This window comes from Arachis hypogaea, chromosome 9, assembly GCF_003086295.3.
Source record: "Arachis hypogaea cultivar Tifrunner chromosome 9, arahy.Tifrunner.gnm2.J5K5, whole genome shotgun sequence".
NCBI classification, from domain to species: domain Eukaryota; kingdom Viridiplantae; phylum Streptophyta; class Magnoliopsida; order Fabales; family Fabaceae; genus Arachis; species Arachis hypogaea.
In genome coordinates this window covers 115,955,815-115,973,970 of record NC_092044.1, presented here as the reverse complement: position 1 = coordinate 115,973,970, position 18,156 = coordinate 115,955,815, and the positions used below count along the sequence as shown (strand labels likewise).

At 33.3% G+C, this 18,156-nt stretch overlaps 1 protein-coding gene and 1 long non-coding RNA gene across 2 annotated transcripts; one reads left to right on the top strand and one right to left on the bottom strand.

Annotated features, from left to right (window-relative positions):
* Positions 1-32: 32 nt before the first annotated feature.
* LOC112712364 (uncharacterized) lies at positions 33-7,540 on the bottom strand. The gene is made up of 18 exons (XM_025765233.2): positions 7,070-7,540; positions 6,407-6,476; positions 5,583-6,209; positions 5,311-5,496; positions 5,095-5,208; positions 4,659-4,717; positions 4,378-4,444; positions 4,220-4,271; positions 4,024-4,116; positions 3,818-3,901; positions 3,299-3,699; positions 3,137-3,198; positions 2,639-2,708; positions 1,564-1,644; positions 1,383-1,484; positions 1,064-1,188; positions 724-829; positions 33-538 (listed from the first exon to the last, which is right to left on the bottom strand). The coding sequence occupies exons 1-18, from the start codon at positions 7,117-7,119 to the stop codon at positions 302-304; spliced, it is 2,586 nt and encodes an 861-aa protein (XP_025621018.1). The 5' UTR covers positions 7,120-7,540; the 3' UTR covers positions 33-301.
* Positions 7,541-9,557: 2,017 nt separating this feature from the next.
* Positions 9,558-10,807, top strand: LOC112713113 (uncharacterized). The gene is made up of 2 exons (XR_003158094.2): positions 9,558-9,837; positions 10,656-10,807. It is a non-coding gene; the product is annotated as an uncharacterized lncRNA (long non-coding RNA).
* Positions 10,808-18,156: the final 7,349 nt, after the last annotated feature.

Here is an 18,156-nt window from a genome sequence, read left to right as displayed (position 1 = left end):
GAATCTAGTTAAACCACATCCAATGACGGACATTGTGCGAGGGAATGCCCTGTAATAAGAGCTAAATTTATTATACTTTGGACATACCCACACTAATTCTACATTAGAATATCGAGATCGAGAAGTATTACAATTGACGTGATCATTACATTTTTTTTCTCGAATTGCTATTATTCTATCGCATGAAGAAACAATTAATGAATATGAAAATTTATACGTTCACACTAAACAAAAATTACAGATCAGGAAGAAGGAACTAAATAGGTGCTCCTCAAACCGTCTTGTGAAGGAATGATTCCATCTAGGCATTATCTTCTTTCCTAATCTCATCCTCTACTTTAAGGCCATTTCCTTCTTGGTGGTTCACTGCACTTTGTTCCTCAACAGTGGGCTTTCCCATACTCTGTTCCTCCACAATGGGCTGTTCCTTACTTTGTTCCTCCACCTTGGGCTTTCCCATACTTTGCTCCTCAACCTTGGGGTTTCCCATACATTGCTCCTCAACATTGGGCTTTCCATCAGCTGACTCTTCTTTCCCCTGTTGCAAGAATTCAGGTTAAGAACTATAAACTGCCTTGACCAAAAAAAAAAGAACTATAAACTGCCTTGACAAAAAAAAAAAAGAACTATAAACTGCAAGAAAGTAAGTACCCATTCAAATGACACCAGCAGGGGCAACAACATTGATAAAATAAAAATTCTCATGTAATGGCTGTTACTAACCTTGTTTCGATCACGCCATCGAGAAAGCAAACTAACCCTCCTAGGTGGGATGTCGATTGTAGGCTCCTGATTGTTTCTTGATGCAGGAGATTCTGGTTGCAAAGATCTATTACAAAGCGAGGAGGAATGAAGTTAAAGCTAATCCAAAAAAGGTTGTATTTGTATGCATAAACAGGGCTAAAGCAATCATGCTCATTTCATTTTCCAATATCCATCATTCCAAACTTTGGCATTACAGAGAAATCCTGGTCTACTAAAACATTCTGAAGAAAGACCAAGTTCAGAAGAGCAAAACAAACAGAAAGCATGTTAGCACACAGCAGTAAATTAAATAACACACCGTGGTGATGGTTGTGCTTTAGCCTGACCGGACTGATACTGCAATGTAGCCTCAAGCATAGATTCTGCCATAACTGCCCTCTTCTCCATTTCACCAAGTGCAGCAGTTGCTTCTTCATACTTTGACTGCCAAATCAAAATATAATTTAGCCCCGTCAAATAAATCCAAGTAATTATCCCAACTACTGGTTAAGGCAGATTTTACTATAACATGAGCAACAGGTTATCAAGATGAATAATTTACCATCTATTAACCCTTCTTTGTCAAAGACAACAATGAAATATATGGACAAGAAAGGACCAATGGGAAAAAAGGTAACCTGAAGCACTTGGACAGCATATCTTTGTGCTGCTGCATCTTGCTCCGCAAACCTGCGAGCATCCTCCGTCACCTTTTGCTCTTGCTCCACCCGCATCAAGACCTATCAGCAATAAATCTTAATGAGAAGAGAAGTCCTATTTTCCCCGGAAAGTAATGAAAAAATAAGGTCAAAATGAGACCTCAAGCATTGCAGTTTCCTGTTCTTGTTTATCAGAAAGTGCCTGCCGAAGCTCAGCAACCTCTTGCTCCAATTGCTCAACCTGGAGATATTATGAGCTGCATACATGAACTTCCCAAAAGAACTAGGAAATATGGTGAAAAACTGAAAGGGAAGAAAACTTGTAACCTCATTTTAATGGGTAAAGTATACTTTTTGTCCCTAAAGTTTGCAATTTTTTATAAAAATACCCCTAACGTTTTCTATTTATTCAATTTTGACTTTAACGTTTTTTATTTGTTTCAAAACTATCCCTAAACGTTTCTTATTTTGTCCCCAACATTTTAGATGGAATTAACATCAAGGGTAATTCTAATATAAACCGAAAACATAAGGGACAAAATTGAATACAATTAAACGTTAGGGGTATTTTTGAAGAAAATCACAAACATTAGGGACAAAAGACATACTTTACCCCCATTTTAATTTATGAGCCTAAATTTTACTTTCAAATATTTATACAAATATGTGAAAAGTTATTTTCAGTAAAAAAGTCAGAACCAAACGCACCCCTATAGGTACTAATGAGAAAAAACATATTTAAATTCAAGCCTTGTACATTTTTATGTGCTTTACAAGGTGCAGAATAGTGACCATTGGTAACGCAACTAACTTGAGGTGGAAGTAACATTAGGTTCAACAGGGACATGAAAGCCTAATTTTATGCCTCTTTCCTTCTATTTTCTTTACTTTTTAATTTTCCTTTTTATTAGCAGTTTCAATATTCAGTCAGAACAATGTCAGATAATTAGTGATTGCTTGGGGCACAAGTATTTCTAGTTTGCTGTAATATCACTCGCTCACTCAAAAGTTGTGATTGGCAGCTAGAACTATCTACATGTTCTAACCCTTTTTTTTTTGCAAGAACATGCAATGCGGGTGTGCCTTATAGAAATAAAAGTAAACTAAAATACAATAATAATTAAAAAACACCACAGTAAGATGTGCCAACCTAGGGATATAGAATGTATACCATGCAAATAACATATAGTTTATCTAAGAAGCAAATTCATATGGCCTCATGGGTCATGACTTACCTTGGCACTTAGTTGCCGCCTGTTATCCTGCTTGACCATCTCCATTAGTGCTATTTCAAGCTCCTCTGCTCTGTTAAAAAGAATAAAACAAATGTCACTAATGCTGAATGAAAAGGGTGAATTCCATAACTTTCTGTAAGAAGTTAAGAAACCTGAAGTAATTTAAGGAGAAAAACTGGCTGGGGTAGGTATGATAGCAAGGAATAGTGGATAGTCTTAATTTATAAAGAAGAAACCATCAAATCATTTTGTGGTTGACCCTTTTATTAATTTGTTAATCATTAATCAAGTGGTTTGATTACTCTAGTAGTTAATGAATAATAGTAGGATCATCCATTTCCAATAAAAATTCCGAAATAAAAAAGAACCCTAATAACCATGCAATGCTTCAAACTTTCGGTATGAAAGTCACACACAGTAAGTAGCGTTTAAGTATAGAAGTTCATATTTTAATTTCTCCCACAGACTAGTCAATATCAATTTTGACATTTTGAGTACCGAATAATAGCTGATCTTTTCTCCTCTAGTATTCTGCATAGTTCAACCTTCAGATAGGCAACCTGAACGAGTTCACAATGTAATGAGCAATGTAGAAGATAACAACAATAAAGCACCATTAGGATGAAGAAAGGGGGAAGATAACAGAAAGACAAAAGCAACCTGCTCATGGAGGTCTGGAACGGAATCTATCTCACCCTCTCCTGTCAGACTAATCAGAATCTCATCTGCATTTGTTGAGCCAGATTCTGATCGCGACAAACTCCCAATCACTTGCATATCACCTGACTGCTGTGATTTAGGATCATGTTTAAAGCTAAATAGTTTTGATGCCAAACCATGTGAATCCCTCCAAGCTTTAAGCCCTTTCGATCTTTCTTCAATAGCAGCTATTACCGATGGCCGATGTTTATTCCTCAGCTCTTGCAATCTTGCTTCATTTATACTTTGGAAACCCATACAAGCTGTCAATACAAGCTGGCTGCTATCAAATGTGGAGCCAGCCAAGGACTGGAGTAAAGTGACTGCATCTCCAGCATCCTTAGTTGTTACCAACGCAGGACCTAAGAGAAAAAGAAATTAATAAGTCTAACATAGATATGAATTGCCTAAGAGTTAATAGTCTACTTTCTCCAAATGCACAGTACATAGCTTGAAAGAACAAAATTTTCAAGCCAGTACCATATAGCTCCATTAAAGCAACAGCAGTTCTAAATAGCATGACTCGGTTTCCTTCAAAAAGAAGCACGTCCCACACTCGAAGAACTGGATTCCAAATGATAGTAAGAAATCAGAAGAACAGTGAAACAAATAAATAATTTAACATTGGGTGCTTTATGGAAAGAAAACTAAGCTATACTACTCAATAGAAAAGGATAAAACCTGACCACTTTCCCAAGGAAGCATGTTCACAAAAATGGAAAGGAACCACGGTCCAGTAACCCATGCTACTTGCACTCCCAGATAATCCAGATGATTGACTGCAAGAGAAGTGCGCACAAGATGAACAACTAAGAAGGGGACCTTAAATAAATCCACTTGTTGAGTTTACAGACATAAAAATGAATTAAAAAAATTACAAACCCAATTTCGGAAACCTCTCCCGTACCAACTCCTCAAAAACAAGTTGATCGACCTGATAAGTTGAAAAAAAAAAGTACTTGAATAAACCTCAAAATATCCAACAATAATTATTCTTATGAATTACTGAATTTACTTGAGAATAGTTTTAGAAACTATGCCTGAGACTCTATCATTTCCTCTGAATAATAGCCATCAAAATAATCATCTAAAATGCCCATCAAGGTCCTGAGAAAAATCACAGTAAACATTTATCAAGTTGACATGATGAAAGTCAAAAGATGTAAAGATGCTGCATAAGCATGAAGATGCCAAGCATCCATTCCTTAAGGATGACAGCATTTCTGAACTACAGAAACAATTATGTTGATATGTCCCATCTAAATATATAATTTGAAAAGTACTATACAACACTTAGTCAAGCAGTAATCTCCAAACCTACCAGAAGGCATTTTCTTCAGGCATCAATAGCAGCAATAATCCCGCAAAAAAATTCATGGCCTGCAAAATAAATTATGTCATGAAAACACAGGCCATGTGTGTGTAACTGGGAATAGACATCGATTGAAGTGTAGCGGATTCACTGTCCATGTTATAGGTCAGATCGTACATATTAGTGAGCCGCAGATCAAAATATGAAGCACAGTACTGAGGTATTGGGATCTTCTTATAATCAATTAATAAACCACACACAATGCTTAGTGAGAGCACATGTGAGATACATGACCGGTTGCCGTTATCTTTATACACTACAAGTCCAAAAGTCTTCTACATGAATGGGTGTGTTTAATGCATACATTTTTAGACATCTCACTAGATTACTTGAGAGATAGGATTTTAAACAATCCATCAGAACGACAATGAAAAAAAAAATCAACCTGACAATAACCAACTGAAGGATTATGTCGAGCATATGCAGTAAGTAATCGCCTCAAAGCATTTCTACCGTCCTCATCAAGGGCAGGATGGCCAGGAAAGGTCCGAGGCAGATCCTGCAAAAACCACAACAGTGAACTTTTACTAAAGAAATATATTTTCCGGCAATGCTGTTGCAGCATTAGGAGCACCAAGGGTGCAATATCACAGGCAAAGACCTTCTCAATCTGTCCTTTCCATTTTTCTGGCACACGTATGCAATCAGCACTAGTGTTCCCATTATCCTCAGCTGACTGAACGCTTTGCTGATCAGTTTTACTTTCAGAGTCATTCTCTAGAGCCAGCAAATGCTGATAATACTTTTCCACCCGCCTTGCTTTCGCACCCACAAAAGCTTGCCAAAGCTAAACCACATGAACAAACTAAAGGGTAACTAACCAAATAGAGATTAACCTTATAACTCACAACTATCAAAGAATGTAGTTTCTACCTCTCCCCTCAGAGCCATTGGCACTCCCCCACGAACAAGAACTTCCAACTCTTCTTTCCATGGAGCCTCTAGTGATGCTGCATCAGCAGCAATACCATTAGATGGGGCACTTGTTGTGCCATCAACAGGAGGGGCATCTGAACTAGGGTCAGACCTCTCAACATCATAGAACTCCTCATCAGAGTCTTCCTCACAAGCTCCCTTTACGGACTTAGAATCGTCAGTGTGAGATTGCGATTCATCTTTTGGCACACCTTTCTTGTTTCTTTCATCTTTTATTGGCACGGTTTTCTTCTTCACACGGATCCTCATCATATCTTCAATAGTGCGAAGAGATGGTCTTATCTCTGTCCATAATTGAACTTTATGAACTTTTGTGGATTCACATTCTGGTAAGCCCTCTTTTTGACTACCATTTTCAGCTGCATCATCAGAACCAGGCTTTTGGGTGCTCGACTCATTTCCATCACCATCTTTCTCTGAGCTAACATCAGATTCTTTCTCTGTGGCTTTAGCCCCCAAAGCTCCATCTTCATCCGCAGCCAATCCTTCCTTGGTCAAGTCAGAAGACTCGGCCTGCCGTTCTAGAAATGAGTTCCACCGATCTGACCTTTCCTCTTCTTCCTCCTGAAATCACAATCAAGACGGTTGATGCTTAGAATAACACTGAAATTGCGGAATTATTGTGTGAATACCAACACATAATGCCTATATCTAAAATTTGTTCTGGAGGATTTTAAACACGCCATGAGGTAAAATTTCCCCTAATTCTTCCTTAAAATAGTAGTTGTTGAGATCAAAACTTAAAAAAGTGGCAATACTACCTTGTATATGTTAGCATATTCTCGATATCTGTGCAGGTGCTGAGGCCGCACGGTGAACCCATACGCATCCCTGATCACACGAATTATATGCATTAAATTCCAATAACCCAAAGCTAAACAATGATCCAAGAGAATAGTAAAGTAAGAAGTATTTCAAACAATAGCGAAGTGAATGTACCAGCAATCATCCCCAGAATGGTAACAACACATTTCGCACAAAGCTCACAACTCATTCCCCACAACACTCGGCATTGCCTCATTGCAAACCCCAATTTTTCATCCAAAAGGAATAAAAGGAAGAAAATAACGACACACTTAGCTTTGCAGTGAGATCGGTCTTCGTAGTCCAGTAATTTTATTTTCATTTCCTTAAAGTGAAATGAAATAAAGACCGAAATGGAAAACGAAAAATGAAAAGTTGCATAGCTAAGTTGAGCAACAGAATTTTTTAAAAGAAAACCAACTGTGGTCCAACTCCAACCGAATTGTAGGATAACTGAATAATAATAATAATAATAATAATAATAATAATAATAATAATAATAAAAATAAAAATAATAGTAAACTAAAACGAAAAAGATAAGAATGAAAACACGATTCTAAGGCAATGATGAAGTAAGGATTCAACGGATCTGAGAAACGCGCGGAGCGTTTAATTACTACCTCTTATGTTCGAATGAGATGAGCGGATTAGCAGCTTTGCCACCCTTCATTTGTGGATTGGATCCAAATGTTCGGCGAACCGGTAAATCTGCGTCCGAAGAGGAAGAAGAAGAAGAAGATCTTCAACTTGAGTGAGTGCGAGAGAAAGAGAGAGAGAGAGAGGAGCACAAGCACATGCACACTAAGCGGGGATGAGAGAGCGAAAATGGCGTCACGTTATTATTACATGTGCAGCGTGGATTGCTTGACACAGAGTTCGAAAAGCTCAAAAGTTGCGCTTATTTTGCTTCCTCCTTTTTTTTTTCTCCTTGCTTGCTTCCTTTTAGTCTTAGGTCACACCATCATCGACATTTCATTTCAGTGTTTCGACCACAGTACGCTCTGCTTTTCTCCATTATTGTCATTATTTTTTCCTTTTATTTTTTCTTTTTCGGTCTAATTAAAATTAAATTATCGCAACTTGAGCTTATCATTTGCAAATGTTTCCTACTTTCTTATTGGTAATTGGTATTTTACGCTGCCCAAAATCAGTCACCATTTATTTTGAGATACTGAAATTGATATTAAACTTTAAAAAATTAAAATTTAGTGTCATATTTATTAGTTTAAATATCGATATTAAAATTTTAATATTTTAATATTTTTAAAAAATGAAATATAAAAGATCGATATTTTTGAGAATATAAATTAAAATTTTAATAATAATTTATACTTAAAATATTTATTTTAATTAATTTTTAATTTATTTTTTGTATGAATTAAATTAAAATTTTATTTTTATTTTAATCCCTATCTTTCACTTTATACTAACCGCAATATTAAAATTTGTTTTAGTCTTTATTTTTTCTATTTCTTAATTTTATCTTTCAGTCTCTATCTCTCTTTTAAACACGACCACAAAAATTATATTCATATAGTTTTATTTGTAAAAATTAAAAATTAAATTTTTTGAGTAAAAATTAGTATTTTTCATCACTGATGTTATAGAACTAATAATAAAATTTAATTAAAAATACATTAAAAAAAATATGAAATTAGTTTAATAATTTTTACTTTCTTCTTTCGAGATTTAACTTGTACTTTGGGAGTGAAATCCCTCTTTTTTACCCTGGTCTGTCTGTGTTTTGGACACTTGTATTTCTTTTTTTCTGATTGAATGAAATGCACCTACTACCTTCGGCGAAAAAAAAATATAAAAAAATCAATTTCTTAACAAAAATTATGTACCATTTATTATATTTTTCGAATGTAAAAGTTTAGCCTTTGGCTATCCTTTATGATCAGCAAAAATTGGTATCTTATACTATAAAGAAAAAAAAATACTAACTTAATATAAAATAAATATAAAAAAAATAGTGACCGTGTGGTCTGGTTCATTTGGACCCCAAGTACATTACCCATTATCATCCTCACCGACACTACACTGCAGGCACCATCACAATAAATTTGAATCTACCTTTTCGGGCATAAATGATAAGAATTATAGATATAGATATATAAATATTTTCTTTACTAACTACTTGCTTTTTTGCGTTTTTTTTTTCTATTACAAGCCTTTGTCCTTCTTTTTTATTTATCCTTTATCGTATTCTTGTTGTCTATTTGTTCAATGCTTTACTTATTTTGGGATATGTAATGTTTATTTGTTCATTCAAAATTTTGATGAAACCAACATCCCCTAAAACTTTTTGAAGCAGTCAATTCTTGCATAAAAACGGTGAATAGTTCATGCATGCAAATGCATTGCTTTTTCTTTCTTTTTTTCTCAAAATGAAAATATTTGTAAATTAAATAATTAACAGTATCCGAAATATCAAATTTTAAAATTGACCCTATCTTTTTTGGGGAGACAAAATGACCCTTTGCTCACTTTAATAATCTCTCCTTCCTTTTCAACTTGAAAAATATTATTCTAGTAAACCCTTGAATTAATCACTAACAATATTCAAGATTAACACATATAGTTCCAAGTAAATAAGAATAACAAATCCATAATAATTAAACAATAATAGTAAAAAATAATAACTAGTGTTCCAATCCTTAATAATTGTTAAAAAATAAAAATACAAATTATAATCTTTTGCACTTAATAAATACTATTCACCTGTAATTCCTGACATTCGATTATACTCTGTTTCATAAGCAACACTTAAATAAACAATTTGCATGATTTTTTAAGACAGACAAACGTCACAAAATAAATTACTATTTTATTTAAATGGTTAGGATTGAATCTGATATATTGAAAATTAATTATGTTAAGTGTACACTAAAATTAGTCACTAAAATTAACAACTAATATAAAATATATGTTGAAATACAAATAAATATTAAAAATAAATTAAGTCATATAAATATTTATGTACAAATATATTAGTGACTAATTTTTGTAACTGATTCTAATTTTAGTGTACGAATATCATTTTTTATTAAAAATAGAGGTTTTTCTAAGTTAACTTTTCACGATAGAAACAAGGAGTTTGTTGATTTAGAGCTACGAAAAAAAATATATATTTGCATGTTAGTATATTTTAATTGTATATTTTTTTTGTATATTAAAAGATTTTTTTGTGTGTTTTCTTTTTTTAACTTTCATTATTTTAAATGCTAACAATAAAATGATGCATTTCGTTGGTGGTTTGTCTTCTTTGAAGTTAGCTGCATGCATAGATATATTTGAGCAAAGTGGAGAATGGGAAGCCTCTGCTGTTTAAGAAAGTTTGGAACTTGGAAGAGGAACCACCACATAGACTTTGTACTTTTTCATGGTTAGTGATTAATGGCAAATGAGGTGCTGTTTCACAAATGATATATGTCATTTAAAACTTGAAAGGCATATTATGGCTTTGAATGTTGGTAGATTTTATGGTATGTTTCATGGCTAATTTTTTTTATAGAAGCAGGAGTGGTGATATATCTTAATATTATAATTTTTTGTGTTTTTTAAAATTATAGAAAATACATAAATTGGAGGTTCGATTTCTGTACTTTAAAATTTTTTTATTTTTTTAACACAAATTGGACGGTCCGATTTTTGTACCTCTACAAATCGGACGGTGCGATTTGTGTACCTCTAGAAATCGAACGGTCTGATTTCTGTACTTCTAATAAATTGGACGGTCCGATTTCTACTTCTCTAGTTAAACGATTCCACATATGAATATAACACCCCCAACAATCTACATTTTAAAAAAATACCACTACCACTCCAATATTAAAAATAAAAAATTCTTCTTTCATTGTGGTGTTTAAATTACTTAATTTATTTTTATAAATAAAAAATAAAATGTATAAAATAAAATATTTAAAATTTATTAAATATTATTTTTTTGTCCATATTTAGACACCAAAATATTCACCTTGAATGTTATATATATAGTTTGTGGGAATGAATTAGATTATATGCATAAAGTTAGAGAAACAATAAAAATTAGTTTAATTTTCTTATTTAATATTTATTTAAATTTAAATTATTTTTTATTAATATTTTTTATTATTAAATATTTTCTGTTTCTGGATATAATATTACGCAAAAAAAGGTGAATGAGCATTGATGCTAATTTAAGTTATTGAATGTTCTTTACAGTCACTTATTTCTTGGTTAATGAAAAATCTCTCAACTCATGCTCTCCATCAAGAAATTCCATGACCCTTGTTTAATTAGAGAACGAAGTGAATAAACTTGTTGACTTGGATCTTCATTCTTTAATATCATGAATGATTTTGTTGAAGTGGTCATATTTCATTGCCTTCTCCTTAGAATTATAATCAATTTACCTATTAAAAATATCGTCAAAAACTAATTTGATAATTTTCCCTTTTTTTTTTAATCTCAATAGTTATAAAATCTTATTAAATTAGTTCATAATGATACATGTTCGTCCTTAACAAAATAATTGATTCAATGGTTCTTTATAATCAGAAAAGGTGAAAATCATAGATCCTAACTCATTTGTAACTAGCTAAAAAAGTATGGCCGTCAAACGGGTTATTTCGTTCATTTAGTCTCAGTTCATTAAGTTTGTGGATTAAATGGACTGGTTCGTTTAGGTTCGTTTTATTCGCGGACCAAAATTTTTTAATTCGAACTGTTTATTATCAGTTCGATGAGTTAAATGGGACAATCCGTTTATCATTTAATTTTATTTTTTGAAAAATATTTTGACAAAAAATACTACATTTAAGTCAAAAAATTTTTAAAATATTTTTTTTTAGTTGATAGGTCGGATTTTCGGGTCAGATCAGGAGAAATGTTGACTAAAAGTACTGTTTTTTTTAATATAAAAAAATAAACGGGCCACCTGTTTAGCCTGCGGACTAGTCCGTTTAACCCGTCATTTTTTTCGAGTTAATCGGACTCGGCCCGTTTAACCCGAATTTTAAACGAGTTTAATTTTAGAGGTAAAGTTTGTCTATTTAAATGGATAAATGAGTTGATCCAATAAATTTAACCAATTTTAATGTCTTATAAAAAATAGTCTAATACAAAAGTAAAAATTAGTCAAAAATAATAAATTAAATTTTCCTAAAGTTAACTCACATAGCACCTTGTAAAAAGAAATGGATATGATTAATTGGTTTAAAATTGCATTTTTGGCCTTTCGAGAAATTTCAAAAATTGTACGATCAGTAAAAAAAAATAAAAACAATAAAAATGATGACAATGATAATAAAGAAAAATAGAAAAAAATGAAAAATTAAACAATTACAAAAAAAGATAATAATAATGATAATGATGATGATAATGAAGTTGAAAAAAGAAATACATACAAAAAAACAACGAAGGATAACAACAATGAAAGAAAAAAAAAAAAGTAAAAAGAAGAATAAACATATGATGACTTGGTTAGAAACTAAATTTAAAAAATGTCTAGACATCTAACTTTATTGCAATGCTTATAATATAGAACTATGTAAAAATAATCCATTGATTATAATATTTCTTTTAGATGCCAGGTGTGTAGGGTCATTTTGATATTGCAAATAGAAATGGCTATTAGTCTATATTTGTTGCTGTCTATTCTATTTAGTATTTACAAAGGTTATTGTTATGATGTCTATAATTAATAAGTTATTTAATAAAAACGTAAAAAAGTAATGTCTATTTATAATTTCTATCTCCTCATAAAAAATTAATCATGTTTAAGTTAGATAAAAATTTTAAAAGACACTTTAGAATTTTTCTATAAAAAAAGCTTAATAAGATAACTGTTTTCTATGACCAAATATTTTATTATAGTCTAAAAATATTCTCAATTAACAAAAATAAAAAATGTAATTATTTGTTTTTTTTATCTTCTAACTTCTACTATTATTTTTAATTTCATAATAGAAGTAATTAAATAAAATAACATGAAATTTCAGAACTTACATTTTTTATTATTAAAAAAAGTGTTGAGTACATATCGATTCATCACTTATTAAATAATTAAATTTATAATTATTACAAAAAAATTCATTTTTATTTTTACACAAGAAAACAAAAATATTAATTGAACATTAAAATAAAATTAAGCACTCTGTTAATCTGTTATTATCAAGATAACTATACTGGTGTGGAAGTGTGGTTTATAGACTGTGCTTTGTGAAAGTGTGTCTCGATGATGGGGATGTTTTTCTAAAGATTAATGAGTTGTTCTTTGGAATTGGAATGTGCAAATTTTGACGCTGCACTCACAACCTGTTGGTAAAACATAATTTAATCCAAAGGAAAAGGTTATTCAAATTTATAAGTAAGCTTTTCGAAGAAGAGTTAGTGTCGAAGAAGATGTATTTAGAGGCATTGAGTAAGAGGTCGAAGTTTTTTAGAATCGAAGATTATTCAACAGTCGTTACAAGATCAGGCAAAAGAGCGAAAACAGTTACCCATGCTTTTGCAAACGTGGAATTTTCACAAGGGTTAGAACTTTGTTTTAGAAATTACTCACGTACACTCATATTTCCAGCGACTTATTGAGTCTGCTTCGAGTCAATTTTCTATAAAGTTCTTTCCACTTGTTTTACTTTTTATTTACATTTTCTGCAAATTTTACTTTTCTTACAAATTTATCTTTCCAACAACATTTAATTTCCTTATTCAATTTACAATTCCCAGTATTTTTATTTTCAAAGTTTAAAAGTCATTTGATATAATCAAAGGCATTTTATTATTTTATTTAAATTCAATGCAAACCATTTCGATTTCAGTCAATTTTACGTTCAAAATCTTTATCTTTTAGTACTTCAGTCTTTTTCTTTAATTCTTGTCTAATTCGAGGAACTTTGATATACTTCTAGAAAACTGGTACTTGCAAAAATAGAGGAGTATGTTTCGCTCCTAGACCATTAGAATTGAACCACTATCAATTTACTAAAAATCGACAAAACAAATTGGCACGCCCAATGGGATAATTTTTAAATTGAAGTGTGTCAAATGATTTTGGTATCACTTGGTGTATGCAATTAAGAAGTGGAAGGATTGTTCACATGGCTGATGAAGTGTCGAATGTGAATGGTGGTTCGTCAACTAATGATAGTACACCAATAACTGTACAACCTTCAGACGTTACTTCACATTCCGAAGGGATGGTTATCAGTGAAAGTGTGGCAGTTACAAATGTGCAGGCTGGAAATAACGGATGTAATACTCGTCCACGTGGTAATCCACTGCCAATTTAGCCTCAAGTAACTGCTGGTTGGCCTCCTTATGGCCTTCCTCCTAGTTATACTCCACCAGTGAGTGGTTTTGTCCCTCTAATTCGATTTGGGGGCATAAATAGAGTAAGTAATGCCCAAAATCCACAACAACAATCTGAGTTTTCTCGAGATTATAATATGGGCTCTACATCGAATGTTTCTAATTCAATAGCAGCATTTCGGCAACATGAGAAAGAAAGTCATCATGATTTGGTCAATCTATTGACCCAGCAAATGACCACGATTCTGAATCCTATGATGGTTGATCACGAATCAAAATTCAATCGTCTTGCAAGGCTAGTCGAGTAAATTGCTCGAATCGTTGATTATGATGAAGAAGAAAGGCAGAATGCTAGAGGAAATAACGAGGGTTTTGAACATTTATTTCAAAATGAGAATGATATTTTTAGAAATAGAAAAAATCATCAATTAATTCTTTGAGGTCAAAATGCAGATGATGTTCTGGCTTGATTACACGCTAATCAAGTTGTGAACGTTATCAAGTTACTAAAATTGTGAAAGATGTTTTAAATAGGGTTGGATTCAATATAGGATTCATCAATCGACCCCATTTTGTGCCAACTTTTCCCCAGAATGTTCAAATTGCTGAAGTGCCAAGAGGAATGAAAAATCCTAAAATAATTACGAAGTTTGCAGGAGAAGTTGGAGAGTCAACTACTAAACATGTTGCTCGATATTTGGTCGATATTGAAAATTTAGCCAATGATGAAAGTTTGAAAATGAAGTTTTTTCCTTCCTCGTTAATGAAGAATGCATTTACTTGGTTTTCGAATCTTAGATCAAACTCGATAACAACATGGGCTCAGTTAGAAACTACCTTTCACGCACAGTTTTATCGAGGAAAATTGAATGTGGCAGTTACTGACTTAGTGGCTTTGAAACAAGAAGATGGTGAAACCATTGATAATTATATGATTCGTTTCAAGAATGCTAAAAGTCGATGCTATGTATCGCTTCCTGAAAGTGAAGTAGTAATTAGTAAAGAAAGCAGTTATGGGGTTAGGATTTTATATGCGTCGAAAATTACTCAATGTGCATATTCCTGACTTAGCCCATTTGGCTGAAAGAGTTCGCCAAGTAGAAATTTTGAAGAAGGAAAAATAAAAGTATAAGAGCGAAAGGAGGTTGAAGAGTAAAATTTTTTCTCGAAAGGAAAAATTTGCTTTCGTGGCCATGGAATACTCTGAGGAGGAGTCCGATTTAGAGACGGAGGTTGATTTGGCCAAACTTAAGAAAGGTCCTCCTTATGTGTGTTCTTTACTTAAGAAACTCCCTAGCAATGAAAAGACGAATTATTTAAAACTGAAAAGTGGAAAGACATGCAGTTTTGATATTTCAAAATCTGATTAGATTTTCAATGTGCTGCTTAAAGATAAATAGTTAATTTTACTAGAAGGAAGAACTTTATTTTCGGTGAAAGATTTAAAAGGGAAACCTTATTGTAAGTTTCACCAAGCAACTAGTCATTCGACTAACAATTGGGTTTGTTTCAGGAATTTAATACAAGAAACCATCATGGAAGGACGACTGAAGTTTGATGATGGTAAAAAAGAGATGAAAGTTGATTCTGATCCTTTCGATTCTGAAGACAGTTTTGTTGAGCCATATTTGGGAGTGAATATGGTTGGAATGTCTTATGACTTCGATGTGACCTTGGGGGACTTCGAATTGAATGTATGTGCTGTCTATCCCGGTGTAGAGGATGGGTTGTTGGAGTTTTTGATGCAGCAGAAACTCAAGGATCGGGATGTATCTCTGTGTCCCCGATGTAATGCATTATTCGATGCTGAGACTGCAGCAATTTTTGAAAAAGAAAGAATGAAGAATGAACTGGCTCATTGAGAGGAGTAGGCTCGTCAAAAATATCCTATTCGACAAGTAGAGGGTCAAAATTCTAGTGACCCTCAGAAAAGTACTATGGATCCTATAAGCCGTTCTCAAGCTGTAGGTGTGCAATGAATTTGAAATTGTCAGGAGTTCCAGAATAGAGATGCTCATTACAAGCGTAACCCACAGTTGGGGTATAGGGGGCCTCCTTGAGGTCGAGATCCCTATTTCCGTGGTCGAGCCAGGGAAAATCCAAGGGGTAGAGGAAGAAGGGGGCAACAGCCGTCTAAAGTGGCTCATGCTGATAAGGGCAAAGGGGCAACTCCATCGGTGCATTCTCGAATAGTCTTTTCGGCTGATGGAGAGACATATCTGAAAGGAGTTCCTTCTCCCGTGAAATTAGACAAGGGCAAAGTAGTGGTTAGCATTCCAGTCGCTGATAAAGACAAGGGTGCTAATCTGGATGAAGAATACTTCAAAGAAGGAGACGAGAAAATAGTCAGTACCATTTCGATTATCCCAACTGAGTATTTGGGAGAATACGAAGGTGATCCTGAGGATGCTTATGACATGGACCATGAGGAAGCCTTCTCATTCATTCGACATGAGGATGAACCAGGTTATTTTCAAAGGCCTTCTGAGAAACAAAAATCCCATCTGCGCCCACTTCACATTACTGCAATTATGAGTGGGATTAAAGTAAATAAAGTTTTGATAGATGGAAGAGCAGCTATAAGTTTGTTGCCTGAGAGGATGCTGATGAAGGTAGACAAGCATCCTGATGATTTAATCCCAACCAATATTTCAATGACAGACTTTAGTGGTGCTTCGATCACTGCTAAAGGGTTAGTTACTCTGGGGGTAAAGGTTGGATCTTCTGATTGAAACACTGTTTTGTGGTGGTGTCTTCGAGGGCAAGTTATAATGCCTTGTTGGGTCAAGACTGGATTCATGGAGTTGAGGTTGTACTATCTACTATGCATCAGAGTATTCTTCTTTAGACAGATGATGGAAAACCTGAAGTAGTCAAGGCTGATTCGAATTTATATGTCGAATAGTTGCATGTCGATTTCAAGGTGTATAGTCCAAAACTAAAGCCTTTGAATGTTGGCAGGGTACTTAATTCGTTCAACTGTGAAGGGTGCTATTTGACATCAAAGTGTTTAAATGTGAAGCTTCGCTATCCACAACTTAGCGTTCCTTCAACTGGGTGGAATTGTTCAACATACGTGGTGATTCGAGGACGCTCTTCGATGGCAAGGGAGCAAGACGTCTCGGATTATCTGGTAACTTTAATTAAGTATCTAAGTAATTTCCTTTCAGTAGAAAATAAAGGTGATTCTTCTCATGAAGTTGGATCAGTTAGGAATATAATTTCTTTTTCTTCTCATGCTAAATATTCGATCTCTTCGATCAAATTTAGTCATGGTTTCAGCTCTTATTATTTACATAATTCTAATGATATTGTTAGTCAAACAGCTGTTGAAATAGCAGAAGTTCATTATACCGAAAATGAAGCTGTTGTTAATCTAGCAAATAATCAAGTTCGTTTTAATCCTAATGAATCAGTTGATTTATCTTTTGATTGCATCTATGATTTAGAACCTTTATATTTTAAAAAATACTCAGTATAAGATGATGAACATGCAAAAGGGTTTGAATCACAGGATCCCTTAGAAGAAATTAATTTGGGATCTATTGATGATGTTAGAATTACTTATATATGTAAAGGTCTTGCGGTCCCATTTCAAACTGAATTATACCATCTTCTACATGAGTTTAGAGATTGTTTTGCTTGAGATTATCATGAGATGCCTGGTCTCGATCGTTCTCTTGTGGAACATCGATTAGCGCTGAAACCAGACGCTCGACCTGTAAAGCAAAGGCCTCGACGATTTGCTCCTGAAACTTATCAAAAGATTAAAGAAGAGATTGAACGCTTGATTAAAGCAAAATTCATTTGAACAGCTCGTTATGTTGAATGGGTTTCAAATATTGTGCCTGTGATGAAAAAGAATGAAAAATTAAAAGTGTGTATTGATTTTAGAGATTTGAATAATGCCACTCCGAAAAATGAGTATTTTATGCCTATAGCAGATATGTTAATTGACTATGCTGCAGGGAATGAAATTCTAAGTTTTATAAACAGTTATTCAGGATATAATCAGATCTTCATTACTGAAGATGATGTGTCTAAAACTGCTTTTCGATGTCTCGGGGCGTTGGACACTTATGAGTAGGTAGTTATGCCATTCGGATTGAAAAATGTTGGTGCAACATACCAATGTGCTATGAATATCATTTTTCATGTGTACATTAAAAAATTTATGGAGATATATATTGATGATGTTATGATTAAGTCGAATTCGGCAACTCAATACATCGATCATTTGAGAAAAGCATTTATTACTATGCGGAAGAAAGGATTAAAAATAAATCCTTTAAAATGTGCGTTTGGTATGTCAGCAGGAAACTTTTTAGGATTTGTCGTCCACAAAAAAAGAATTGCTATCGATAAGAATAAGAAATGGATTTGAATTGTTCTTAAACCTTATTAATAAAAT

Excerpts from the sequence above, each read along its gene's own strand:
- LOC112712364 (XM_025765233.2), bottom strand. The coding sequence starts at position 7,119 with ATGAAGGGTGGCAAAGCTGCTAATCCGCTCATCTCATTCGAACATAAG. Across the intron at positions 6,210-6,406 it reads AATATGCTAACATATACAAG|GAGGAAGAAGAGGAAAGGTC; the intron begins GTAGTATTGCCA and ends TTGTGATTTCAG. Across the intron at positions 1,189-1,382 it reads ATGCTGTCCAAGTGCTTCAG|TCAAAGTATGAAGAAGCAAC; the intron begins GTTACCTTTTTT and ends TTGATTTGGCAG.